This window comes from Bubalus bubalis, chromosome 2 (assembly GCF_019923935.1).
Source record: "Bubalus bubalis isolate 160015118507 breed Murrah chromosome 2, NDDB_SH_1, whole genome shotgun sequence".
In the NCBI taxonomy this organism is placed as follows: domain Eukaryota; kingdom Metazoa; phylum Chordata; class Mammalia; order Artiodactyla; family Bovidae; genus Bubalus; species Bubalus bubalis.
The window spans coordinates 187636734-187664243 of NC_059158.1; the positions used below are offsets into that span (position 1 = coordinate 187636734).

General features: G+C 61.4%; 1 protein-coding gene across 4 annotated transcripts in view; it reads right to left on the reverse strand.

Annotated features, from left to right (window-relative positions):
* Nucleotides 1-27510, reverse strand: part of CROCC (ciliary rootlet coiled-coil, rootletin) — a 51072-nt gene that overhangs the window by 18233 nt on the left and 5329 nt on the right. The window contains exons 1-25 of one of the 4 annotated variants that reach the window (XM_044938222.2): nt 25803-25949; nt 25148-25262; nt 24381-24529; nt 19730-19915; nt 19561-19644; nt 19423-19484; nt 19181-19346; nt 18446-18552; nt 15335-15559; nt 14564-14660; nt 13836-13919; nt 13199-13429; nt 12155-12354; nt 10520-10702; nt 9335-9479; nt 8587-8733; nt 8056-8286; nt 7165-7358; nt 6849-6976; nt 5742-5911; nt 3664-3843; nt 2812-2946; nt 2262-2405; nt 1124-1362; nt 478-637 (exon numbers count right to left, since the gene is read on the reverse strand). In XM_044938222.2, the coding sequence (XP_044794157.2) occupies nt 478-637; nt 1124-1362; nt 2262-2405; nt 2812-2946; nt 3664-3843; nt 5742-5911; nt 6849-6976; nt 7165-7358; nt 8056-8286; nt 8587-8733; nt 9335-9479; nt 10520-10702; nt 12155-12354; nt 13199-13429; nt 13836-13919; nt 14564-14660; nt 15335-15559; nt 18446-18552; nt 19181-19346; nt 19423-19484; nt 19561-19644; nt 19730-19915; nt 24381-24529; nt 25148-25262; nt 25803-25844 (3804 nt within the window). In that variant the 5' untranslated portion in view covers nt 25845-25949. Of the gene's footprint in view, nt 1-477; nt 638-1123; nt 1363-2261; nt 2406-2811; nt 2947-3663; nt 3844-5741; nt 5912-6848; nt 6977-7164; nt 7359-8055; nt 8287-8586; nt 8734-9334; nt 9480-10519; nt 10703-12154; nt 12355-13198; nt 13430-13835; nt 13920-14563; nt 14661-15334; nt 15560-18445; nt 18553-19180; nt 19347-19422; nt 19485-19560; nt 19645-19729; nt 19916-24380; nt 24530-25147; nt 25263-25802; nt 25950-27510 lie in introns of those variants that run through there. The other 3 variants (XM_044938223.2, XM_044938224.2, XM_044938225.2) reach the window with 3 other exon arrangements.

Genomic DNA, 27510 nt, shown 5'->3' on the forward strand with positions numbered 1-27510 from the left:
GTCCACAGGCAAAGTTTTAAGGGAACACACTGCACTCATGTAGGTACCATCCAGGCCTGCTTTCTCCCTATGATGGCAGCATAGAGTAGTCGCAACAGAGACTGTAAGGCCCAGGAACCTGGAAATATTTACTATTGGGCGCTTTTCAAAAAAAGGGTTTGCCAGCTCCTAACCTAGTTCATGGGATCTGTACCTCTGGTTATTCACAGATTCCTTTGAGAACTGGCTAAGAGCCCCAGACCCAATCTTTGGAGATATGTGAACAAATGTGTACACGAAAGTACACACAAGCACAGTTTCATGGTTTGAGGACTCCTCAAAGACCACCCATTAATACCAAGGACAGGTAACAGGCCTTGTTACAGTTCAAGCCCTTGGTTTTGACTACACAAGGGGCCGCGGCTCCAGGAAGGGGGTGCGGTGGACTTCAGGCGCACAGCGAGTGCCGGTGGGGGGACGGGGGGGTGGGTGGGGTACCTGCCGCCGGAGCTCCTGCAGCTCCCGCCGGGCCTCCAGGCGCGAGCGCTCCACCTCCTGCAGCCCGGCCCGCAGCTCCCCGGCCTCCTTGCCCACGGCCACCCGGGCCTCCTCCAAGAGCACCAGCTTCTGCTCCTTGTCCTCGTTGGCAAGCTTCAGGCTGGAGGAGACAGAGGGCAGAGGTGGCCCCCGGTCCTGGGGAGGGTACCCTGAGTGACCCTGTACAGCAGCCCTTCCCCTGGTTTCTGGAGTGGCTCTGGCAGCCTCCTGCCTGCAGGTGCCCAGTGCCGCCTGCCAAGCAGTCCTCCCCTGGGCCAGGCCCTCCAGGGACGGGGAGCAGACCCTCGGTGGGGAGAGGTGGACCAGAGAGCACACTGGCTTCCAGGGCGATGCCGGTAGGTAGGGCCAGGGTCTGGACGCCCCCCCAACCAGACCGGCCATCACCACTCCCCTTCCTGCAAGGAAGGAAAATCACCTCAAACGAGTCAAGTCTGAGCTTGGTCGGAGGGTAGGGACACCCCACCTGTGCGATTCCCCCAGAACCCTGGGGGTGCAGTCAGTCCGGGGGATGAGGTTCAGGGAAGTGAGGGGCGGAGCTTGGCGAAGGGGCGGGGCTCGGTAAAGGGTCCACCGGCCGCTTCCCCACCTGACCCGCTCGCTCTCTGCCGTCTTCAGGGCCGCGCGCAGCTCCTCGTTGGAGCGCCGCAGGGCCTCACGCTCCCTGGCACCCTCGCTCAGGCTGCGCCGCAGCTCGGCCACCTCCTGGCGCTGGGCCTCGCGGCCGTCCTGGCCCTCCCGCACCTTGCGCTGGGCCTCCAGCAGCTCCCGCCGCAGCCCGCCGCGTGCCTCCTCCAGCAGGCGCAGCTGGGTCCGAAGCTCTTCTGCCTGTGAGGACAGCAGGTGTCCACAGCCGGGGGCCGGGGCCCCTTGGGCTGGGTGCGAGCCCACCCATTCCCGTCTCCCGGGCCACAGGGCGCCTGCCCCATCCCTCTACCGCGACTGGGCCTGCAGGTGAGCAGGTTATGATTTGGGGCAAAGCATGCTGGAGTCAGCGGTGCTCTGGCCTGAAAGAATCATCAATCAGGGCTTCCCTGGTGGCTCAGACAGTGAAGAGTCCGCCTGCAATGCGGGAGACCTGGTTCAATCCCTGCGTCAGGAAGAGCCCCTGGAGAGCAGAACGACTACCCACTCCAGTATTCTTGCCTGGAGAATTCCATGGACAGAGGAGCCTGGTGGGCTACAGTCCATGGGGTCGTGAAGTCAGACACAACTGAGCAACTAACACTACGACCACCTAATCATCAACCAAGAGCGCCTGCAGGGATTCTTGTGGTGGTCCAGTGGTTAGGACTCCACACTTCCCCTGCAGAGGGCACGGGTGTGATCCCTGGCTGGAGAAGTTGCCACATGCTGTGCAACGCAGCCCCCCAAAAAGATCGGTCATCCTAAGGATCAACCTTAACACGTTATTGACCAGAGATGTATTAATACAACTTCTGTTACCTGAACGTGTTGACCAAAAACGTCTCAATATTCACCTACAAATTGCTGGCCACAGGCATCAGTTTCCGCAAAAATCCCTGGTCAATAGCGAGTTAAGAAGGCAGGGGCCCCACCAACCTTTCTGTGAGAGCTCAAGCTCCACATGTACACAGAAGGCCCTTAATAAATGTTTGCTGCTTCCCTCCCTTCCTTCGTTCCCTTACTCTCAAGGGCACCTTCTGGGCCCCCAGCGGCCTCAGCTGTGCTGCGCAGAGGGGCGAGCAGGCAGGCAGGCGGCTCACCTCGCGCAGGCAGGACTCCCGCTGGCGGCCCATGTCCCCGGCCTGCTCCCGCAGCCTCTTCACCTCCTGGGCATGGGCCGCGGCGGCCTCCTCCAGCTGGGCCCGCAGGTCCCGCAGCTCGGACGTCAGGGCGTTCACGGTGCTCTAGGATCGATGGCTCCTCAGACTTGGTGCTGTGGTGTCCGCCGCGGCCCTGCCCCCGCCAGCCCGCCCCTGACTGCTGCTGGGCTAGCAGGGCACCGTCCACTGCCGGCTCCCAGCACGGCCCTGCACGCCGGCCCGTCAGGCCCCTGTGACCTCCTGACACCCAGCAAGTGCTCTGCACGCAGCTCGTCTTCCCCAGGCTAGGGGTTCACAGGGCCCAGCTGTACCCTCTGCCTCCAGTGGGGACCCCCAAGTAAGGCTGAAGCCTCCTGCACAGCCTGGAAGCTGCCGCAGGGCACAGCCACACCTCCGTCCCCGAGCCCCGCCCCTGCCCGGGCCACGCCCACCCGGGGCCACACCTCCGCCCCGCCCTGGCCTACGCCCGCCCCAGGCCCGTCCGCCCTACCCTGTCCTGCTCCTTGCGGTTCTGGGCGTCCCGCTTCTGTCGCTCCATCTCCAGGGAGACGGCGGCCAGGCTGTGCCGCGTCCCCATCAGCTTCTCGGACAACGCCGTCTTCTCGGACTCCTTCAGGGACAGGGCCTGGGGAGAGGCGGGAGCAAAGGGCTCAGGGCCCTGGGAGGTCCTGGGGGGATGCTTGGGCCTTTCCCCACCCTGCCCTGGTAACGGTGCCCCCGGGGGCTTGGGGCCCTGACCGGCCACCGCAGGTGGAGCCAGGGTCGAGGCAGCCCCAGGAAAGCGCTGGCGCACTGTTGTTACAACAGCGGTTACAACCTGGACACAGACACAACCTAAGAGATCGCACATCCTGAAGGGCCTTTCGTTATTCCCATTTTACAGATGAGGCTACTGAGGCTCAAAGAGGTAAAGTGACTGCCCCGGGTTACGTGGCGGGTAAGGAGAGATGGGTGCAGCCTGCCCTGTCCCCATTTCGTTACAGGAAGGTCAGGAGTTAGTTCTTTCTGAGGAGGGTCAGCTGCTGCACGTGGGCTCCGTGGGGACAGCTCGTAGGCGGTCACGGGGACGCCACGCCTGGCCCGGGGTGGAGGAAGGGTGAGCGGAGGGGGTCAGCTTTTCGGGAACAACACTCACGGTCTCAGGATTGTGGTGGCTATGTGTCACGCTCCTGCCGTGTGCCAGGCCCACCCGCTGGACATGGGGGTCTTGGTGACGCCTCACAAATGCCCCTTGAGTTCCCACTGTGAGGTGAGGAAACTAAGGCCCGGAAAGGACCCCTGGCTGCAAGCCTGGGTGGCGAGCAGGGGCTGGCCCCTCAGGCGGCCGCCGGAGCCCACGCACCTGCTGCTTCTCAGTCTCGGCCAGGAGCAGGCCCTCGTCGCGCTCCTGCTGCAAGGCGGCCATCTCCTCACTCAGCTCTTCCTTCTCGGCCTCCAGCCGGGCCAGCAGCTCCTCCCGCTCCCGCTGGAGCTGACCCTGCAGGCGGGCCCGCTCTGCGCCCAGCTCCCGCCATGCCTCCTCCTGAGGGCCAGGCAGAGGTGCGCGTGACCGCCACGCCTCCTCCTGAGGGCCAGGCAGAGGTGCGCGTGACCCACGCGGCTGGGCGGGCAGCCGCTCTCCACCCTCAGGGCGGCCGGGCCTCGGGGCAGGTGGGGTAGGTGAGAGGAAGGGCTATGACGGGGACATGCCGGGGCTGTGCAAGCCCCAAGGAGCAGCAGCTAGCGGGCTGAGAGGATGGGGGCTGAGTGGAGCGGGAGCAGAAAATGTTTCCTGAAGGAAACGAGCAGCGGTCAGTCAGGTAGAGAAAAAAGAAAAAGGACCCTGGGCCAGAGTACAGCCCCAGAGGCAGCTTGGAGGAAGGAGGAAGACGAACAGGGAAACCGTGATGTTTACGGTCCCTGGAGCTGGAATTACAAGGTGGACAGGGTGAAGGCCAGGGCCAGAGCCACACGGAGCAGTCAAGCCAGACCACGCCAGACCAGTGGACGTTAGGGAGGAGTGATCTGATTCCTAGGGACAGCAGAGGTCTCAAGCCAGGGTGATAACGGACAGTCTGAGTTTTAGAACAGTGGGTTGTTGTGGGCTTCCCCGGTGGTGGTAGTAGTCAAGAACCAACGTGCCAGCGCAGGAGATGTAAGAGACTCGGGTTCGATCTCTGGGTCGGGAAGATCCCCTGGAGGAGGGCATGGCAACCCACCCTGGTCTTCTTGCCTGGAGAATCCCACAGACAGAGGAGCCTGGTGGGCTACAGTCCATGGGGTCGCAAAGAGTCGGGACACGACTGAGCGACTTAACACGCGCACAAGCAGAGCGTGGAAGGCGGCCTGGGACCAGGGGTCTGGGCAGAGTGGGGCTGGGTCGGCTGTGAGGACTGAGGAGGCCTGGGTCTGGGAGCCACAGATCTGCTGACATTGAGAGGCCGAGTCTGGGGTTGCAGGGAGAGGGAGGGCGGGCACGGAGTCCGGCCCCCAGACTGGGTGGGTGAGACCCACAGGCAGCACAGGCAGAGCCCACCCGGGGCCTGAGGGGGGCGCCTGGCCCCGCACACGTCCTAACAGCTGTGAGGACTCCCTGCGGAAAACGCGGTGCCACCCCTGCTGGGGGAGGGGGGCTCCATCCACCCAAATCCAAGAAGACGGGGTGCGTGGGCCCCTGGTGGAGGGGGCCACAGTCCGAACCCTCTGTCAGAAGCAGCCCGGTCCAGGACGGTGAGGCAGGGCCCCGCCCAGAGGCCCGCCCGGGCAGTGTTTCAGTGCAGTAACTGCCTCCAGCATCCAGAAAGCGCCTGCTCTGTGGCGAGCCCTTCGTGTGGTTGGGCTGGCCGAAAAGTTCATTCAGGTCTGCCATTCCATGCCGAACAAGCCTTCTGGCCAGCCTCAAACTATCACCATCCCCCACGGTTACGACGAGGAAGTGAAGGCACAGAGGCCTTTGGTAGCGAAACCAGCAGGTGGCCAAGATCAGGTCTGAGCCGGGCTACACAGCTCCAGAGCTGGTGTGCTCAGACACCGCTGCTCTGCTCTTTCAGTGACCCGGCCCCTCGCTTTTCTATGTGCTCTGCTCTCCAGAATTTACTTTCATATGCAAATAGCACTTCTTCACAAATTAAAGTGCTTTCCTGCTATACATTAGATCAACATTTTCCAAACATGTCTGCGGACCTCCTGCCTCGGATCACCAGGGCTGGAACAGATTGGGGCCTGGGAATCTGCATGGTTGATAAGAAGGGGCCCCTGATGGATCCTCCCAGCTGCCCCTAGGGCCTCTGAAACACAGATGAAGTTCCATTTCACAGATTTGGAGACTGGGGCAGAGTGAGAAGGCTGACTTGCCTGAGCTCACAGAAGAGCTAAAGCCAGTGGTTCAGAGCCACCCCCAACCCAGCCCTCCCCAGTCTGCCCCAAGCCAGCAGCCCGAACCTTCTCTCGCTGGAGTCGCTGCAGATCCTCCTCGTGGGCTGCCCGCTGCTCCCGCAGAGAGTAAAGGGCCTCCCGCTCAGTCTGAAGCAGCTTCTGGGCCGTCAGCTCCTTGTCCAGAGCAGCCTTCTCCTCTGCAGCTGCCATCTGCTGTCGCAGGCCCGCCAGCTCCCCTGTACAGGAGAGATGGGATGGAGTCAGGTTTGGGGGGAACTCCCCAGTGGGCCAGCAGACTCGGGCCAGGGGAGCCACGGGGGCAAAGTCCCAGAGGGGAAAGGGTCCCTCTGGTATCAAGGCTGAGTTCCCTTGGAGAGCCTCCTTGCCCTCTCTGGGCCACAGTTTCCCCATCGGCTGCATGGCCCAGTGGCCCTACCCACCTGGACCGCCATCGAAATGCTGAAGAAGGGGCCCCAAAACGGGGAGGACACAAACATACGGCAACCCCCGTCACTGAGCGCTCACTCGCCGGGCACCTGGCAGGCACGTCACAGCTTCACATCACGCCTAGGCGGCTTACCCGCACTCCCCAGATGAGGACAGGGAGGCTCAGGGGAGACAGGGGGCCTCCCAAGGCCGCACAGCTTTCCGCAGGACGCCGCCTTTAGTGGCTGACTGCAACAGTGTGCTTGGGGGCTGCCAGCACTAATGGAAATGGCGCGACGAGGGTGCGCCCCGCTGCGGGCCAAGTCTAGACGCCATCCTGGGGCTGGAGGCCACCAGACACTGTCGGCATTCCCCTTCTTGAGGTGCTCAGTAAATGTGGAGCGAGAGAAAACCCCGAGTTCAGAGACTGCGGGCAGTGAAAGCCATCATAAAAGCAGCTGATGGCGGCTCCAGAGAGTCCAGGGCTCTCTAAGGGCCCAGAGGACGATAAACAGCAGGCATCGGGCCAAGGCCATGCTTCCCTCACCTCATCCCGGTGAAGCCTCAGGAGGCGGGGCTCCTCATCTCTAACTGTCAGATGAGGAGCCCGCAGCCCACCAAGAGGAGGGGCTGGGAGCCGGGTCAGCCAGAGCCAAGGATCCCAACTTCAGGGAGAGCCCAAGACTCCACGGGGTACAGTCTGGGTGGAGCCCGGTGTTCCCCGCCCCTTGCCCCAGGCCTGCCTACCGGTCAGGGCCTCCTTGGCCAGCAGCAAGGCCCGCCCGTCTGCCTCTAGCTGCTCCCGCCGGGACTCAAGCTGCGCCAGCTGCCTCTGCACCTCAAACAGGCTGCTCTCCAGGGCTTCCTTCTCTGAGCTGCAGCACACGCCATACCTGAGGCCCGGGACCCAGCCCCCTAGGCCCCAGTGGATTCCGGGGTGTGGCCAGGCAGGGCCAGGTGCCACCCTACCTGCCCAGCCGGGTCCAATGCGTGGGCGGGGCTGGTCACCGGGCAACCCTGGCCAATCCCCCCCAGGGGGGCCAGGCAGAGCCCAAGGCCTTACCGCAGGCGTGCAGCCTCCTCTGACAGGGCCCGGCCTTCACGCTCGGCAGCCGCCAGCTGCACTGCCAGGCCGGCCCTCTCCTTGGCCAGTGCCTCCTTCTCCCGCGTTGCCCGCTCCAGTGCCTCCGTCTGCCGCTGCGTCTCCTGTCGGGCCTGCTCCAGCTGCTGCTCCCGCTCACTCAGCTGCCGGGAGAGCTGGCCCCCACCAGGTGCCATGAGCGCCACCCCTGGGGTCTCCCCTGCTTATCCTGAAGCATCCCAGCCCCGGGCCTGACCCAGCCCTGGCCTGGCAGGCAGGAGACCAGGCTCAAGCCCAGGGTCTACCCTGATGTGCTGTGTGTATCCTGACAAATCGCAGCCTTCTCTGGACCTGCAGCGCACAGGGTCCTCGCTCAGTCTGGGCGGTAACCGAACCCGTGCTGTTCCCCCAGCACGTCCAGGGAAAGCGGGTATACAGCACAGACCACAGGAGAGCTGCCCCGCAGGCCACAGGGAGGGGCCTGGAGCCCGGCTCCCGCGCCACATGGGCTGCTCGCTAGCAACCCCTCCCAGGAAGCCAGGCCCTCCGGGACAGACACCCTAAGGTCCCTTTCGGCTATGGTTTCCCAGCACATCTGATTTCAGTTGTGAACTTCTCTACCGATTATCGTATCTTTACTAAGTGGTGACTCATTTCTCCAAGTGTTTACACGGCGCACTCTTCAGAACAACCCTCTGGAATAAGAACTATCATCCCTATGTTGCAGATGGGGCCACCAGGACATGGGGGCCTTGGGGAGCTTGCTCCAGGTCCCAGCTTGCAGAGGCGGGGCTGTATTTCAGTGGGGAATCAGGCTCCAGAGCCTGTGACTTTTGGTGTCTAGAAGCCCTCCAGCGCTGCCCCCTCACCCACCTGGGCAAGCTGCTCCTGCAGCCGGCAGCGCTCGCGGTGCAGCTCGGGGAGCTGGCGCTCCAGCGCCTCCCGGCCCCGCTCCGCTGCCCGCAGGGAGCCCTCCAGGCCCTGCCGCTCCACCTCCTGCTCCAGCCGCTCCTGCTGCAGCCGCTCCTGCTCCTCCCGAGACGCGGCGGCCGCCTGTTCCACCTGCTGCTGCCGGCCCAGCAAGGCCGCCTTTTCCTCCTCTAGCTGCGGGTCAGGCGGGGCTGAGAGCAGGGGCAAGCCCAGCCCTCGTTCCGGGAAGGGGCCCACCCGTCACCCACACCAGGCGGGAGGACAGGGGAGGTTCCTGAGGGCCAAGCGCGGGGCTGGAGGCCATCAGGCCATTGGGGAGGAGACACAGGGACCGCGGAGCTTCTTTTCCATCAGACCACGAGGAAGACAGACGGAGTCAGAGACAGAGGGACGGAGGTATCCAGGGAGGGGTGGGCTGGGCCTGGGTACGCGGGGCGGGGGTAAGGCAGGAGGGTCCATGGGCCCACCACGTACCTGGGCGACGAGGTGGTTCAGAGCCAGCTTGTCCTGCGCCAGACCCTCATTCAGGGCACTCAGCTTGGACAAGGAGTCCCGCAAAGAGGCCTCCTCCGCCCTCAGCTTGGTCATGGAGAGCTCGAGCGCCACGCGGCCGGCCTCCGCCTGCAGGGTTGGGACCAGCAGCCAGACAGTCAGGCGGAGAAAGCAGGGAAGAGACGCAAGGGACACGGAGATGCGGAAGGATGAGGAGAAAGGCAGAGAGATGGGCGTAGGGAGAGGTATGGGGAGACAAGGCCCTCAGACAGGGTGGGGGACATGAGAAGGGAGATGCAACAGGAGACAGAAAGAATCCCTGCAGACGGCCTGCGGCCCACACAGAGCTGGACAAGGGCTGACGAAGCAGGCTCCTGCCATGGGGCACGGCCCGAGGTCAGAGGGTACCAGAGCGGGGTCGCGGGTGGGCCTGCTCAGGGCCTAGACCACAGGGAGTGGGACAGGCACCAACCAAGAACTGTGCTCCCAGCCCTCACAGACCCCAGGACCTGTGCCCAGAGATGGGGCTGGACGACCTGAGTCACAGGCCCTGCCCCAGAAGCATCTGGAAAAGCAGAGGTATGACCAGGCCTGGAGGGCAGTTCACTCACGGCTGGGATCAGAGGTCAGCCTAAGTCCAGGAGGAGGGTGTCAGTCTGTGGCCAGAGGGAGGAGGCCTGGGGCCCAGGACAGAGGTGGGCTTGTGGCGGGGTGGCAAACGGGGACCCACCTTGGCCAGCGCCTCGGCCACCTCAGCCTTCTCGGCCTGCAGCATGTCCCGCTGCAGCGTGGCACCGCTCAGCGCCTCCCGCACCTCCACCAGCTCCTTCGCCAGCCCTGAGCGCTTCCCTTCCAGCTGCTCCAGTTGTCTGTGGCTGTGGGACAGAGGGCAGGGGGTGCCCCAGGTCACTCCCGAGTCTCCCACAGCCAGACATGCTGGAGCAGCGAGGGGCCAGGCACAAGGCAGGACCTCACCCGCAGGGGCAGCCAAGCCCACGGTGACTCTGAACCTCAGTTTTCACATCTGCAAAGTGGGTTAACACCCACCTTGTGAAGTTGTTAAAAAGACACGTGTCCTTATTGTAACCTGACATACCCCCCCAAGGGCCTTCAGAAACAAGGATAATGTCCACTGCCACAACGTGCTGAACATCACTGTTACTTATGCCTCAGAGAAATAAACGAACAGCACAGGGGTTAAGAGGTTAACTCTGAAGGTTCATGGGGTCACAAAGAGTCAGACACGACTGAGCGACTGAAGTGAACTAAATGTTATATATAGCTTTGTATTATAATATGAAGTTACATATAACTATTATTTAATATTACATATGTTATCTTCCCTGGTGGCTCAGACGGTAAAGTGTCTGCCTGCCATGCAGGAGACCTGGGTTCGATTGCTGGGTCGGGAAGATCTCCTGGAGGAGGAAATGGCAACCCACTCCAGTATTCTTGCCTGGAAAATCCCATGGACAGAGGAGTGTGGTAGCCTACAGTCCATGGGTTGCAAAGAGTCGGATACGACTGAGCGACTTTGCTTGCTTTCATGTGAGTGTTATATATGTAATTACAGGGAAGTTATTATATATTATATATAACAACTACAGGGAAGCCTGCATGCCACGCGTCCATGGGGTCGCAGAGTCGGACACACCTTGGCGACCGAACAACGGAGTAACTCCTATTATATTAGCTGTTATCATGGTCCACACTCTACCTCCTACCAGCTCTCTGATCTCTGGGAAACGACTCCACCTGCCCGAGCCCCAGTTTCCTGTAGGTCTGGCTAGAAGACCCTGCAGCAGGCGGTGCCTCGAGGACTCCCTGAGACAGTAGGAGGCCCCGCACACAGTCAGTGCTCCCGAGCTCCCAGGGACAGCCAGGCGGCCCCGGCAGAGTGCCAGAAGCCACCCACCTGCGTTCGAGCTCCCGGTGCACCCGTGTGCGGTCCTGAGCTGCATCCTCCCGCTCTTCCTCCAGCTGCTCCCGCTGGTGCCGCAGCTCCTCCTGGGCCGCCTGCAGCTTCTCCTGCTCCTGCCGCAGCTCCTCGACCTGCTGCTTGGCTGCGTGCAGGCTGTGGGCCAGGCTGTCCTTCTCCCTGCAGGACGAGAGGAGGGGGCGCTGAAGGGGCTGCCAGGGCCCCTTCCACCAGGGAGGATGGCCATGCTACTGTCCTAGCCAGGAACCACAGACTGCCATCTTCCGAGGCCCGTGCCTCCAGGAAGCCTTCCTCCCCCTGCACGTGGCCCACTCATCTCCTCCACATCTCCCTGGAGCCGACTCTTTCCAGCAAAGAGAATCCACATGTCCTTCTTCCCCATCCAGCCCACTTGGAAGCCCAGAGAAATGGGTGGAAGCCTCGCCATTGGGTGAAGAGGCCAGGCCAGGTTCCTGAGACGTGTGGGCAGCACTGCCGCCAGCTCTGCTGGCCCACCTCGCCAGGAAAGGCCCCCTTACAGCAGCCGTGCCCTTCAATTCTGGAGGCCCAACAGACCGGGCGTGTCCAGATCCCAAGGTCTGCTGCCCAGGCCAGCAGCACGTGGTAGCCAGGGCAAGGGAGGGAAGAGCCTCCTTCCAAGCCTGGAGTTTCTGGTTTAGGGCTGACGGCTGTCATATCCTCCACTGCCAACTCCCCTTTGCTCAAAATGGCAACCTGTAAATACACTAGGTACGAAGGCTGGCAGTAGGCAGAGGAAAGCCTAACAGCGTGAAATTAAGAAAAACAGCAGAATGCAAAATGAGGCATTCACTAAGAATACAACTACAAAAAAGCACTCCTCCTTCGAAGGCATGGGAAGCACTGGTTTTGCTATCAGATGGACCAGAATCCCATCTCCTACCCCAGCGACACTGCCGTGACGTTGGGCAAGTCTCTCAACCTCAACAGCAACAGCGGTGAACTGTGTGGGTTTGACAGGAAGACTGACTGAGGCCATACGTGTGAAGGGCTTGGCAATGAGCCTGGCACTGACTGAGGCCATACGTGCGAAGGGCTTGGCAATGAGCCTGGCACTGACTGAGGCCATACGTGCGAAGGGCTTGGCAATGAGCCTGGCACACAGGAGGTGCACAGGGGACGTTTGCAAACTGTCAGGAAACACGATGGAAAGCAAAGCCAGGGCATTAACAGGGTCAGGAGGGGTGGGGGAGGGAGGGCTGTGAAGAGATTTCACCTTTTTATTTCCCTCCATTTTCAACCTTTTTATTATGTAGTTACATTAAAAAAAAAAAAAACACAATAAGCAAGAACAAAAAATCAAAAACATCAGGCAGCCAAGAATGAATACTTTCTTGTCTCTGAAATCCCCAAGAAACAGAGTCTAGAATAACACTGCCAATATGACTCTCGGGGCTGATGGAAATGTTTCATAGTCATAGGTGCACTTGAAATGAGGCTAATGCAACTGCGGGACTGAATTTTTACTTTTGTAAATGTTGACTTATATTTGAATAGACACACGTGGGCAGTTACGACCATATTAGTGCACACCCAGCACGCGCAGGCTGATTCATCCCTGGGGCTGGGCGCCCCAACTCTGGCCTCCGGCACCTGTTCAGGAGGTCGACAGCGCTGCGCAGGCGCTGGGCTTCCCGCTGCGCGTCCTCCTGGGCCTGGGCGGCCCCGTCGGCCTCGTCCCGCAGACGCTGCAACTGCTCCTCCAGGGCACGGCGCTCACCCTCACTGTCACTAAGCTGCTTCCGCAGGGTGCCCAGCAAGTCCTGGCTGGCCTCATAGCGCCCCCGCATGTCCTGTGGCAGAATCACTGAGTCCAGGGAAGCCCCTGCTCTCGGCAGGATGTACACCAGCCTGCGCTGGGACCCAGACCTGTGTCCATCTCTGGGCGTCAAAGTGGAGTGAAGCCCATAGACTCAGTTTCCACTCCCCTACACGGTGCCCTCCCACCCTTCTGACACCTATGCCAGGGCTCTGAACCTCCAGCTCCTGGGGCCCCAGGCAGTTCCTACCCAAGTATCCAAAACACCAAGCACACTCCTTTCCGCACCCTGCGTCTGATGCCCCCACCCAAGGCTCTCTGTCTTGGTCTATGTGGGCGCCTCGTCTCCCCCTCTGCACCAGGACTCTAACTCCACCCCAGGCTCTGCCCACAGTGGCTCAAGCTCCTCCCATATAAGGACTCTAGCTCCGCCCAGGCTCCGCCCCCAGTAGCGCAAAGCCCCTCCCACACCAGGACTCTAGCTCCACCCCAGGCTCCGCCCCCAGCAGCTCAAGCTCCGCCCATACTAGGACTCGAGCTCTGCCCCCAGCAGCTCAAGCCCTTCCCACACCAGGACTCTAGCTCCACCCCAGGCTCCGCCCCCAGCGGCTCAAGCTCCGCCCATACTAGGACTCTAGCTCCGCCCCCAGCGGCTCAAGCTCCTCCCATACTAGGACTCTAGCTCCGCCCCCATCAGCTCAAGCCCCTCCCACTCCAGATGCGGAGCACTCGGCCACCTCGGGGTCCCGCCTCTCTGCCCTCTCCCCGGGCTCTGGCTCTCCCTAGGGTTCCCTAGGGTGCTCAGGCTCCACCCACGGAGGCCCCAGGCCCGCCCCCAGGCTGGAGCCCCAGCACAGGGTGCTCAAGCCCCGTCCCACCTGGACCTGTAGCTGGCGCTTGTGCAGAGCCGAGTGGATGAGGGCCAGCGTGGAGTCCGAGCAGGCAGGGGACGGGCCTCGGTGCGGGGAGCGGCCGCGGCCGGGCGAGGGCCGCCTCGATGGGGACGGGGTTCGGGCCCCCGAGAGCCCCCGCAGGCTGCCGTCCGAGGCGTCTGCTGTGCGCTCGGAGCCACTTAACTGGATGCCGCTGTCCGTGTCCGACAGGACGGCCTGGGGGCGGGTAAGCGAGAGGGGGAGGGGAGCTGCGCGGTTAGTGGTGCGCAGCGTGGCCACAGGAGTCCTGGCCTCCAGCTTCACCACAGCCTCTGCAGCACACCGTAGGCCCCTCCCAAAAGAAGGCTTCCTGATCACAGCCCTCAGCCCACCAGGACGCCGTCCATTTACTGGGAAGACACCATAGAGCCTTTCTCAGACGGGCAGGGAACAGGCAGTGCCTCCTCTCCAGGCAGAGTTTGAGCTGAGCTACTTATTAATAGAAGGGGCATTAAACAGCAGGGAGGGCACCAGGGCCCTCAACCGCTTGCAGCTCAGCTCAAGGCCACCAGGGGACGCGGTGGTCCAGGCCCGCCTGCCCTGGCCCTGCCCAGGCCCCCGCCAGTGTTGGCCTGGCTCCAACCTGTGCCATGCCCCTCAGGGTCTGCTGCAGCCCCTCTCCTTCCTCTGTCTCCAGGGCTGCCTGCTCCTGGAGCCGCAGGGATTCCTGGAGTGGTGTTGGGAAGACAAAGAAAGAGTGGTCAGGGTCTCTGCCCTAGTCAGAAACTCCACAGTCTCCCTACCTATCAGGGCCTACCAGACCACTGCCTATCAGGGCGCCTCAAAAGCCATGTCCAGAGGCCAGCGGCTTCGGAGACCCCACAGCGGCACCAGTGCCCTCACTGAACAGACCAGGCCCCAAGAGGTACAACGTGTGACCCAGGGCACACAGCTTATTGGAAGAGAGCTGGACGTGGAATCCAGGCCAGACCTCACACAGGATGACCAACCCAGGCAGTACCCATGAGGGGTGTCCCCCTGGTGGGGAGGCAGCTGAGTTCCAACAGAAAGAGCCCTGGGCTAGCAGGGCATAGGCATGAGTTCCAGTCCTGACACACTAGCATCATGGCTCTCAGACTCTGGACAAGTATTTTCTCATGGGCCTCAGCTTCCTCGTCTGTGTAATGGGGATCATGCTACAGAATGGCTAAGAGGATGAAATGGGATAAAGGAAGTGAGTGTGCTAACCACTACGGCTGGCACATACTAGGTGCTCAGTTAACGAGGCGTGACGCTGATTCTGAGTGGGCTGCCCAAGCATCTCAGCCCTCAACCTATGTCCAGTCCCTCCCGTCCCACCCCGCGTCTCACCAGGGCCTCAAGCTTCTCGCTGAGGACTTTGTTGAGCTGGTCTTTCTCCAGATTCTGGTCCTGAAGGCGCTCCACTGTCAGGGCCAGCTCGGTCACTCTGGAGTTGGGGGAGTTACACAGGTGAATGGGAGACCCACTCAGCTTCTCCTCAAACCCCCAGCTTCCCCAAACCTGAGGCAGGGATGTTAGGCTTTGCCTCTCCTGCTGTGTGACCTGGAGCAAGTCTGTCTCCTCTCTGGGCTGCAGACTTCTCATCTCTGAGTGAGAATGAGGTGCCAGGCACTTTATCTCATGGGGAAGCACTCTGGGACCTGCCTCGATCTCAGGAGCAGAGTGCTGCTGCGTGCCAAGCCACTCAGTTGTGTCTGACTCTTTGTGACCTCGTGGACTGTAACCTGCCAGGCTCCTCTGTCCATGGGATTCTCTAGGCAAGAAGACTGGGGTGGGTCGCCATGCCCTCCTCCAGGAGGAGGAGGGATCTTCCTGGTCAGGGGATCTTCCTGCCCAGCGATTGAACCCGCCTCTCTTACATCTCCTGCACTGGCAGAGGGGTTCTTTACCACTGGGAGCAGACGCTGGACTGCAAACATGGAATTCAACCTGGGGCAAGAGCCCTCTGAACCTCTGTCTTCCCCTCTGCCAAATGGAGGGCCTGGGGAGATGGCCAAGCGCCCGCAGGGGAATGGCTGGTGAACAGACAGCCCTCCAGCCCAGACCCCCGGCCGTGCGCTCCAGTGAGGCCTGCCTCAAGCGGTGCCTCTGAGAACCCACCTGGCACTGAGGCTGGCCTTGTCCAGGTTGCTCTGCAGCTGCAGCCGGGCCAGCTCCTGCTCCTGCAGCTCCTTGCTCCGCAGCTGCTCCTCCAGCAGGGCCTGCTTCTCCAGGGCCGCCTCGGCCCGGCTCTCGGCCAGCCGCAGGCCCGAGCTCAGCCCCAGGCCCGCCTCCTGGACGGCTCGTGAGGTGCGGGCCAGCTCCCCTCCCAGCTGCAGCAGGTCCCTGGTGGAGAGGACACAGAACAGGGGTTGGATTGGGGGGGGTAGGCTTCCAGGTGTAAATTATAACGACAATGGGGGCTTCCCTGGTGGCTCAGTGGTAAAGAATACACCTGCCAATGCAGAAGACACGGGTTCGATCCCTGATCCAGGAAGATCCCACATGCCATGGAAGAACTAAGCCCGGGAGCCACAACTACTGAGCCCACGAGCTGCACCTGCTGAAGCCCGAGCGCCCGTGCTCTGCAACCAGAAGAGCCACCACGCGAGAAGCCCATGTGCCAAACGAGGGAGCGTGCCCCGCCTGCTGCAGGCAGAGAGAAGCCCACACAGCCAAAAGTAAATAAATAAATATTGTTTTTTAAAAGAGCAGTGGAAGAGGCCAGGGGAGGGGAACATGTACAGTCTGCTGTATTTGCTTCTATCAAACGTGCCTGAGCGTCTGGGTCAAAGGTGGGAGGGACTCTTCACGGTACACCTTGTAAAATTTGAATCTTGTGCTTAGGTGAATTATTCAAAAGCAAGATGCTAAAATGTTAAATGCTAATTTAAAATAATACATATTTTAAATACATCAAATAGGTTAAATTCTTCCCTTTCCTGAATGAACTGTACCACTGGGTATCAGATGTTAAGAGGAGGAAGTGTCTTATTGTAGAATTCCAGCTAATACATGACGCAGTGACAGAGTGAGACTGTCACGATTTTGCAATCTCTGATGAATGTCTGGATCTTGGCATGGAGTGTCAAGGGCTGCCAACACACAGAAAGAGAGGCTCCTGACGGCAGGGTACACAGCACCATGAAGAAGCTGTGTCAAAACACAACCACCTGAACCTCAATCTGATGAAGCCTTATATCCAACATCCAATTTACAAGAAGTACAGGGGACAAAGGTGTTAAGGGACACCACAGAATCCAGACTGTGGGAATCTCTGAGGACAACTGTCCCAGTTTCTGGAACAAATAAAATATTTGACTTAAAAGACAAATCAGTGAATCACACATTGTGAACATCTGTGGATCCTCATTCAAACAATTTTAAATGCAAAAACCAAAGCAAAACCATCTGTGATACTGATGAATCAACTGGAAATCTGGATTCTGAGTGAATATGAGATATCTCACCAAAAGGTCGTTACTTAATGCTTAAGGCACAAAAGGAGACAGACTGGTCTGCCTGCCTCTGGGCTCTCCCCACAGCCTTACTTGCTCAAGAGCAAGTAGGAAGGGACTTCCCCAGCGGTCCAGTTCTTAGGGCTCCATGCTTCCAGTGCAGGGGCACAGGTTTGATCCCTGGTCGGGGAACTAAGATCCCACAAGCTGTGTGTGGCGGAGGTGGGCGGGGGCAGACACCAAGTCCCCTATGGCAAGGGACCTGTGAGGCTCTTTTCCAACCTGACCTCCCACTCACTTGCCTTTTGCTTCAGCCCCACTGGGTACCACTTTCTCCCACCTCCAAGCCTTTGCTCCTGCTGTTCCCTCTCCCTGGAGGGCCCTCATCTCTGCCAGTTAAAACCCTACCTATCCTTTGGGGTCAGTGCAAATTCCATCTCCCCTATGAAGCATTTTTCCGGCCTCCCAACCCCTTCCCTTGGGGGCTTCCCTCATAGCTCAGTTGGTAAAGAATCCACCTGCAATGCAGGAGACCCCAGTTCGATTCCTGGGGTAAGGAAGATCCCCTGGAGAAAGGATAGGCTACACACTCCAGTATTCTTGGGCTTCCCTGGTGGCTCAGCTGGTAAAGAATCCACCTGCAATGCGGGAGACCTGGGTTCAATCCCTGGGTTGGGAAGATCCCCTGGAGAAGGGAAAGGCTTCCCACTCCAGTATTCTGGCCTGGAGAATTCCATGGACTGTAGAGTCCATGGGGTGGCAAAGAGTCGGACACGACTGAGCGACTTTTACTTTCACAACCCCTTCCATCCTTCTGAGCATCTGGGGCATCCTTTCTGTTCCACTTTCACGCCACTGACCACTCACTTCCTCAGTCTAGAGACTGCAAGGTCCTTTGTTCTTATTTCAAAATTTTGTGGGATCTTAGTTCCCTGACCAGGGATTGAACCTGGACCCTCAGCAGTGAAAACACAGCTCTAACCACTGGACTGCCAGGGAATTCCCTAGAGGTTGCAAGGTCCTTGGCAGTAGACCCGGAACAGTCTAGTGGATTAAACACAGAGGTGATAAATGCTGCCTCAGCCTATTTCCTACTGCTCTGTGATCTTTGGAAAGTCACTGCCTCTCTGCGCCTCAGTGTCCTCCCCTGAAAAGTGAGGACCATTACAGTTCCTACCTCAGAGCAACACTGGGGATACGAAATGCAACGAAAGGCACAAGGAGCCTGGCTAGAAGCGAATATCTAGTAGATGTTTACTAGCTGCCAGTAATGACTATGCTGTGCTTAGCCGCTCCGTCGTATCTGACTCTTGCGACCCCACGGACTGCAGCCCGCCAGGCTCCTCTGTCCTTGGGGATTCTCCAGGCAAGAATACTGGAGTGGGTTGCCATGGCCTCCTCCAGGGTACTAGAAGTTACTAGGAAACAGTAAATTTAGTAAACACTAAAATTGTTTTTAGTTTAGTAAAATATGTTTCTAAACTAAAAAAAAAAACTTTACTAAAAATTGTTAAAACTACAAAAAAGTAGTTTTTACTAAAAAAATAAGTTTTTAGTTTAGTAAAATATGACTATTTAGTCACAGTTTAGTAAATACATTAAGCAAATACGAAATGACTGCCCTGATCTGCTAAGAGTTAATTATTACTAGGTGCCTCTGCGTCTCCCAAGGCGGGAGACGCACACAGCAGGCGGGTCTGGCGGGACTGAAGCCCAGCTGGGCGGTGTCCCGCGGCCACGCCTCCGCGAGCGACCCCTCCGCCGCCAGCCTCACCTCTCGGTGGCCGTCTTCACCTCGCTGACCAGCCGTCGGGCCCCCACGACCTGCCTCCAGACGAGGAGCAGGCGACTATGCTCGTGGCTGAAGTAGGCGTTGAAAGACTGGGGGGACGGAGGGGCTGAGTGAGGGGCCGGGGCGGCAGGCCCACGTCCCACCCGCGCCGAACGTCCGGAGGGCCGCCCCGGGGGTGCGTGTCCCGTCACCAGCGCCGGCTTGCAAGGCTGGGTCGGAGCTGCCTCGCTCACGAGCCCCCACCTCCCCCTGGCCCAGGGAGCTGGGTGTCAAAGCCTCCGTGGGGAAGGGCAGAAGATGCCTGAGACCTCGGTCTGCATCCCAGCTGCCTGCCGCACGACCGGGCAGCAGCTCAGCCTCTCTTCAGGAGGACAGGAACACCGTCCATGTAAGTTAAGAGGATCAGAGGAGAAAACGCCCACCTCTCACACAATACGCACTGATCAAGGCTATTATTATGACAGCCATTTTCCTCCCTAATGGGGCTTCCCTGGTGGCTCAGATGGTAAAGAATCTGCCTGCAGTGCAGGAGACCCGGGTTCCATCCTTGGGTCGGGAAGATGCCCTGGGGAAGGGCGTGACAACCCACGCCCGTGTTCTTGCTGGAGAATCAAAGGGCCCAGGTGGCGCGAGGCCCCTCCCCCGCCAGCCCACTGAGGCCGTGCCCTGGGTCAGGCCGGATCCCCAGGCCCCGTGGCCCCCCCGCTCCTCGCCCACCTCGCCCTCGCGCCTCCAGGCGGCCTCTCGCTGCTCCAGCTCCTGCCGGCTGCGCGCCCAGTCACTGGTCACCTTGCGGATATCATCCCGCAGGGCCTGGTTGGCGGAGCTCGCCTGGTCCAGCTGCTCCCTGAGCAGCGCGTTCACCTGGGCCAGGCTGGCGCTCCTGGGCAGGGCAGAAGAGAGCAGGTGGGTGCCTGGGCGGAGGGCGGCCGGCCCTCGCGCGCCCCCCGTGGGCCCACCTCTGCTGCTCCTCCTCCAGGCGGACGAGGGCGCTCTCCAGGTCCTGGCTGTGCCCTGCGTCCTGAGGGGTAGGGAAGCGGGGGCGTCAGACTGGGCAGGGCAGGAGGGGTCAGCCCTGCCCCCTCCCCGGCGCCCACCCGCAGCCGCAGCTGCTCCAGCTCTGTGCATCTCTCCAGCAGCTGCTGCTCCGTCTCCGAGCTCTTCTTCTTGCACTGGAGAATCTGGGGGTGGGCGGAGAGCGGGTCAGCCGCGGTGGTTGGGGTTGGGGGACGAAAGGTGCGCGGGGGGGCGGGGCGGTGGCCCGACCTTGGCCTGCAGCCGCTGCACCAGCTGCGCCTGCCGCTGCTGGCCCTCCTGGTAGGCCTGCAGCTTGCGCCGGTAGGAGGCCTGCTCCTCCTGCAGCTGCCGCCGCAGCTCCACGCTGTGCAGGGCCAGCCCCCTGGGCTCGGGGGCTTCCGGCTCCCCGGACTCCCGCCGCACAGCCTGCTCCAGCTGCGGGGAAGGGCCCCGGGTGAGAGTCCTGAGCCTCCCCAGAAGGCAGGCTCAGGCCTCTGTAGGGGGCGCCAGGCTGGACGCCGACCCACGATGCCTTGCAGGCCCAGGTGGGCAAGCCCAGGACGCAGTGCACGTGTGCATGGCCAAGCATAAACACAGAGGAGGCCAGCAGAGACACACACACAGGGTGTGCAGGGACGCATGCAGGCGGGCCCACACACGTGTGCACACAAAACACAAAGATGCCCCTGGGGCAAACCTTGAAGGCCCTGGGCATGCTCCAAATCACCCAGCGCCCTGCGTGGGCAACTGTTAGATCCATGCCATGCCACCCGAACTCTCAGGAAACCTGGATTTTGCTCCCCACTGTACCTTAGAGCAGTGAGCATGCTATTTCAGAATAGCATGCTGATGACTTAACAGCACGAGCACAGGCAATACACTGAGGCGTCAATACACATGCACACACGCAAGCTCAGAGACATGCACACACACAACACACTCAGGTCGTCTCAAACACCCCAGACTGACACCAGTGGACTCACCCGGCTCCCACTCCCCACACACAGTGCTCAGGTTTCTAAGAGGCGAGCACAAGTGTCCTGACACGTGGCGTGGCTTATGAACGGCCTCCCAGCCCAGCCTGGCCCCCAGCTCTCTGCTCCCCCTCCCTGGGGGACCTCCACCCCACCTGTGCCCCATGCCCAGGCAGCCTGAAGCCCCTTCATCACCCGACCCTGGGGTCAGCGGCAGGACGCCTGCCAGCTCTGACGGCCTCCACTAGCCCAAACCCCCTCACTCCTCCAGGCACCTGCTGGTCCCAGGGGGCCCCCAGCCTCCTCCAGCCGTCTAGAAAGGAGGGAGGAGGCAGGTGAGGATGGCAAGGCTCAGAGGAGGATGGTCCCCAGAGTGGACTGACAGCAGGGCCGAGCCCAGAGCCTGGCCTTCAAGAGGCGGGGCAGGGCATCCGTTCACACACCCACTCACGTCTGGTCCCGGGGAGGCCAACGGCAGGGACGACGACCATCACCCATGCGGACCAGGGGCCCAGGCCAGGCCGGCCCTCCAGGCCGGGGTTAAGCAGTGCACCAGGAGAAGCTCAGGGAGCCAGCCAGCTGAGAACAGCCTCATCTCCACCCCCAGCCCGGGGCCTATGCCCACGGAGGCTGTGTGGCAGCTGCAGCTCATGTTGGGGGAATGTGGTCTGAGGGTGCAGGAGCAGGCGATATGCAGGGGGTCTCTCTCCCTGGAGGGCGGGCAGCAAACCCGTGGCCAGTATCTGCGTGGAGTCCACCCAAGCCAGGTGAAGGGCAGAGCGTCTGTGCTGGCCGTGGCACCGGGATGCTGTGTGTGTGTCAAGCATCAAGCAGGTGCTTCCTGGGCGTAGGGGGGGTGTGTTTTGTCGTTTGTCTCCATGTGTGACCCTGTGTGTCTGTGTCTGGGCCTTCATGGGGACCTGGGTGAGCTGCCATCTGTGGTCCAAGGTGTACATTGTGGTGAAGCAGATGGGTACATCTGCGTGTGTGCCTACGTGTCCATGCACTTGTACGCCTGTGTGCACAGTTGTACGGGGGGGGGGGTCTGCGTGCATCTGTGCACACCTGTGTCTGGCTGTATGTATCCAGCCAGCACTGGGCTGTCTGCCATGTGGGCACACCAGATACACCATGGTGTGTGGCTGTGCGTGCAGGCTGGATGGTGTGGTGTCTGGTGCAGCTTCTGTGAATCTGAGTGTATCCTCTTGGTGGGCTGTTGGTGTATATATATAGAAGGGCTTCCCAGGTGGCGCTAATGGTAAAGAATCCACCTATCAATGCAGGAGACATAAGAGACGTGGGTTCGATCCCTGGGTTGGAAAGATTCCCTGGAGGAGGGCATGGTAACCCCCTCCAGTATTCTTGCCTGGAGAATCCATGGACAGAGGAGCCTGGTGGCCTATGGTCCACGGGGTCACCAAGCGTCAGACACGACTGAAGCAACTTGCACGCATGCACACGTACATGTAGAAAAGGTCTGACGGTGGCCGCGGTGTTAGTTTCACACAGCTGTGTGAACCAAGCGCTGTCCGTCTCTGGGGTTTAGAGGGGTCCCTGCCGCTGTGTGAACCAGGAGCTGTACATCTCTCAGGTTTAGAGGGGTCCCTGCCGCTGTGTGAACCAGGCGCTGTCCTTCTCTCGGGTTTAGAGGGGTCCCTGCTGTTGCTGGTGCTCCGCTGCTTCCCAGGGCTCACAGCCAGACCCCTGCCCCTCCGGCCACACCCCACCTCTTTCCACAAAGTCTGCCTTTCAATTTCACTCATAAGTCAAAAGGGAAGCAGGCTGCTCCCAAGCCAAGGATGAAAGAAGTTTACTGTCTCCCCTAGCAACCCCCAACCCACTGCCTGCTGCTCCGATCGCTGGGTCCAGGTTACCATGGACACTGCGGGAGCGGGGCTGGCCCAACACCTGCTCCTCAGGGACAGGAGAGCGGGGGCCTCACAGGGACCCGAGGTCCGCCCTCTGACCTGGGGGGGTCACCACCTCAGCCTCCCCACACGCAGCCTCTGGACACAGATCACGACCTCAGCTCCACCCCGCTAGGAGTTTAAGGGGTCCAAACAACCTCAAGCCAGGCCACATGCGCTGCTGTGGCTGCAAGCCCCACCGCCTGCAGCCCAGCACCACGTGGGCAGCTGAGAAGGACGATACCCCAGGGCTGCAGCGCCCAGGCCAGGGGCTCAGCCCAGCTCTACCAGCGGGCTTGGCCCCGCGATGCCCTCCCTGGGCCTGTCTCCCCACCGCTGATGAGGCGATCTCCAGGCTCTGACGTTCCCTGGAGACCCACCCCCAGGACAGGCCTCAAGGTCATCCTCATCTAACCAGGGGGCGCCCACGCACACCATCGCACACAGGGGACAGTCTCATGCCAGGCTCCCTCTGCACGCTATCCCAGCCTCCGCAGCCGCAGGAGGGAACTTCCTAGACTAACGCAGCCCCCCAAGCCGCATGCTCGCAGGAAAGAGAGTGGCCCCCTCCACCTCTTCTTCCCTTCCCCTCCCAGCCGGGGGGCTGTGCTGCCCCCACTGTCGGTTAGAAGCTGGCATTTAAGAGGCAGCCTCCCGCCGGGGCCTGACACTGTGCCAGGGGCCCCAGGATGACTGGCCTCAGCGGGAGGGGCTGGCTCAGGCACCACCAACAATGCACATTAGCCCAGCCTGCCCCCCATACTCCCTGCAAACCCTGGGAAAACAAGCCCTGCGCTGTGCCCAGTGCCGGGGGCCGCTTTAGGCCCCCCGCCCTGCTTCTCTGCAAGTCCCAACAAGCCGGGGGCTCATCCCGGCAGGCGGATGCCAGGACACGGGCATAACCCACACCCACAGGGAGACACAGATCGCTCCTCCCCCTCCCACCACGGGGTCACAAGCCCTCGTGTAGACAGGCCCAGCTCAGTGAGTCCTGGGCAACCCTGGTTCTACCAGTCCCGCTCAGGGGACCCTGGGCCAGCTTCAGCTTTCCGCTTGCAGTATTAGGGGGTCGTATCTGAGGTCCTTCCCATTCTCCCAGGACCAGCTGCCCGCTGGGACGCCCAGCCCAGTGGCCTCTTTCCAGCCCCAGGAAACAAAGCCACAGTGCAGAGCCCCGGGTTGTGTGACTCGGAGCACGGCGTGCTCCCACTCTGAGCCTCGGTGAGCTCCTGTATTACACGGGTGTCGGAAGGGCCCCAACCTCTGTATCTTAAACAGCAAACTCCCAGCGCACACTCGGCACACAGCAGGGGCTCAATAACCCACAGACACTATTATGTGTTACTCCATTACCACCCACGCACCCCTCCCACGGGCACACACGCTCCCTCCCGCGTGCAGCTCTCTCACCAGCTTGCAGCCACCATCACCTCCCCAGGGCCGCCTGCCCCGAGCCTGGTGGCCTGAAGGAGACAACGCACTGAGAACGACCTGCACGCAGCACGCCGGCCTCCTGCCCCGGCCCCGCTGCACAGGCCCCCGGACACAAACCCTGTCTGGACTTGGACGCAGGCCCGGCTACCCCTTTCTTCCTTGGCGGGGCCTCACCTGGGAGAGCGGGCCAGGTCTGTGCCCACCCCAGCCTGCTGGGTGGACCCCAAGGCCCAGGTACATGTGGGTACAAGGCGGTGCCCAAAGACTCAAGGGGTGGCAGGGCACTCTTGGGGGTCTTGTTCTCCGTGCCCCACCCAACCCAGGACAGCCGGGGATGAAACACCCAGGCTCCTGGCACTTCATCCCCTCGTCCCATCGGTTCCTTGCAGCTCCGTGTCGTTACTGTCCCCACTATGGACAGCAGGCATGCAGAGTGGAGAGACGTGTTCAAGGCCACTCGAGTGGGCAGAGTCGCAACTTGAACACAGGCCGCCTGGCTCTGGGGCCCACCTTTCCCCCACGGCACGCTGCCCAGGCTGCTTCCCACCCCCAAGGCTGGGGAGCCCTGCACCCTGCAGCACCCACCCTCTCGCTGACCGCGCTGTACTTGATGGCCAGCTCGTCGCGCTCCGCCCGGCTCTGGGCCAGCAGGTCCTCCACGCGGGACAGCTCCTGCTGCAGCAGCTGGTTCTCCTCCTGCAGCGACAGCACGGAGGCCATCTCGGGGGCTGGGCCTGCAGGACAGCGGGCACACGACTGGCCTCCACCTACGTCCAGAGGGACCGCCTCCCCAAACAGGTGCCCCACCCATCCCTGGAGGCAGGAAGACAGACAGGGTCCCTGCAGGGAGCTGCAGCTGAGGGGGCCTTTCCCAGACTCTCAAAGCACATAGGAGGTTGTGGGGTGCGCCCTCCAGGGGCCTGGGGGCCCATGAGCCTTCCTGCCCAGGTGGAGAATGGGCACTGCCAACCCCAGGCCGTCTACAGAGCCCTGAGCTAAGCTGAGTTGCCTTCTCCCCATTGTCTTGGATTCACCCAGGTCAGCCCTTCCCTGGCAGAGAACTCTGTGTTTGGGGTTTAGTCTTCGCAGCAGGCAGCCTGCAAGCAAGGAGGGGATGCTCAGCCCCGCCTTCTAACAGCAGCACGTGGAGACAAGTCTAAGCAAAGGACACCTCAGAGCCTCCATTTCCTCATCTGTAAAATGGGACCCCTCCATCATGGGTCCATGCCTGCCTCACAGTGAGGATTCAAGAAATGGAAGCTGCAGTCGTTACCGTCGTCATGACTGTGGAGAGGACTGGGAAACGGGAGACGCAGGAGTGTCTGGGGCGGGGCGGGCGCAGGGAGCGGTACCTGCGCTCTCAGGCTGGGAGAGGCTGCGGGTGACGATCTCCCTGATGCGGGCAGACAGGCCGGCGGGCCGCGAGTCCTGGGCCAGGCCGGACCCCAGGACGCTCCTCTGCAGAGTCTGCGGGGAAAGCGGGAGGATCTGCGGGGGGGCTGAGACCCGGGGCTCCCTGGCGTGGGTGGCAAAGAAACAGTGCTGCCTCCCGAGACGTGGGTGCCCAGGAGGCGCTCAAGAAACCCCACCTGGAAGGACTCTTGGGAGTCAGACTCGCACGAAGCCCAACCGGGCTCCGTGCGCCCCTGCCCTGGGAAGGAGGCCCGCGGCGGCCCGAGAAGCGAACCAAAGGCACGGCCCACTCACAGACCCAGCCCCGGGCAGGCGGCGTGCCGGGGGCTCCCGCCCAGGACGGGCGAGGACCCCACAGTGCTAGCAGGGGTCACCCCAACCCTCAAACCTGGAGGTGGGGACTCCCTTTCACTCGAGGGGCACTGGACAGAGCCCGGAACTGAACCCCAGAACCCTCCACCCCAACCCTGAGCGAGAGCTGCAAGCGGGGGACCCCCGGCGCACCCACGCCCGCACCCTGAGACGCGCCGCCCCTCACCCTCTCCTGCGAGGCTCCACGCCCCTGCCCTGCACGGGGCACAGCCCCGGGCCCACCTGGATAACCACCTCCAACGACTGCTCCAGCCCCAAGCTCATGGAGGGCGCCCGTGGGCACCCTCTGCAGGCCTCTGCCAGGGCCCCGGAGACCCACCCAGACTCCCCCTCAGCCAGACCGCCGGCTGAGCGCCGGGCAGATTAGGCTTAAATCCGGCGGGCCCCACGTGATCACGGGGTGGGCGGGGCCGGGGAGGGGAAAGGAGGGTGGGGGAGGGGAGCCTGGTGGTGGAGGACTGAGGAGGAGGAGGCGTGAAGGGGCGAGGGGAGGAGCGGGGGGAGGGGAGGAGAAGGGGAGTAGTGGGAGACGGAGGGAAGGGTGGGGAGGGGGAGGGCGTGGAGGTGAAGCCCCTCCCCAACACACACACACACACATCCAGGCGGCGGGAAAGGCCAGTCTTCAAGATCATCTTTACTGACCCAGAAAAGGGGTCACACGCTTTGCTGAAAAAGTGTTTAGGCGCTCGGAGGTCTTCACACATCAGGAGCGGGCTGCGGAACTGCCCAGTGCAGGCACGGAACCGAATCCCCCTTCCCCACCCAACTCCCGCCACGCCTCCCTCCGGGCCGCGTCCCAGGGGAAGCAGCTTTGCCTCTGTGAGCCTCAGTGTCCCTGCACAGGGAGCAAACATTGGCACCCGTCTCAGGGCGGCATCTGGGGGCAAAGGGCGTGTGACTGAGCGCCGGGCTTAGAGTGAACGTGTGAGCCATACTGGTTTCGTTCATCCGAAAATCCAACCCGCACGGTCGCTGTACCCGGGCCCTAGGGCGCCGAGCTCCACCCCCAGCCTCCCACTGCTCCTCCCCTGGGGCAAGGAGGCTGTGCGGCGCAGCGGGTAGGCCGTCAGCTCCGGAATCAGGGCCACAGCGGAGTCCCGCTCTGCCACTTAGTTGGCAGTGTGACCCACGAGTCACCGAGGCTCAGCGTTCTCGTGAAACTGACAGTCACCGTGAGGATTAAATGGGTTGAACCGAGTAAGGGGTCTGACCACGGCTGGCACGTCCGTCACCAGCAGTCAGAGCAAGGCGGCTGCTGTTCCCGCTGTCGCTGGCGTCGCCCGTCTGGGCTCCTGCTACCTTTTGACCCCCGGCCTCCGGGTGCTCTCTGCTCTAACACTGTGTCACATTTGTGCGATCACTTTGAATCCTCACCTCAACCCATGTCCTGATGAGAAAACCAGGCGCAGAGAGCTGGGGGCTCTCACCTATTCCAAACTGCGGCTGCTGCGGAAAGAGGAAGCAGCCCTAAACTCTTTCCACTTAAGCCAGGCAGCCTCCCAGAGGGCCTGAGGGCAAGGCAGGGGCATTTGCACTCCAAGGCTCTACCAACCTTGTCTAGGTCAGACCGAGGAATGCAGCAGGTGCCGTATAAATGCACAACAGTCCAAGCTGAGCCTGAAACCCCTTGTCCCCAACTAGGGAATCTACCCTGGAAATGGAAAACCAGGAATGGAAAACCAGGAGCCAACACACGGGGCCAAAAAAATAAGTGCCTCGATGTTGCCATGACAACCAAGGCCGGATTCAGGCAAAACTAGACTCAGAGGCAGGGAGCTCTCACCACAAAAACCTGGGGCTCCATCTTCCCACCTCCAGACACAGCCTCCAGAAACCCCCCCATACAGGCTGCACACCCACAGCCAGAGCAGAGGGGGGCCACAAACACCCCCAGCCAAGTTCTGCAGCCCTGCTTGCCCAGATGGGCAGA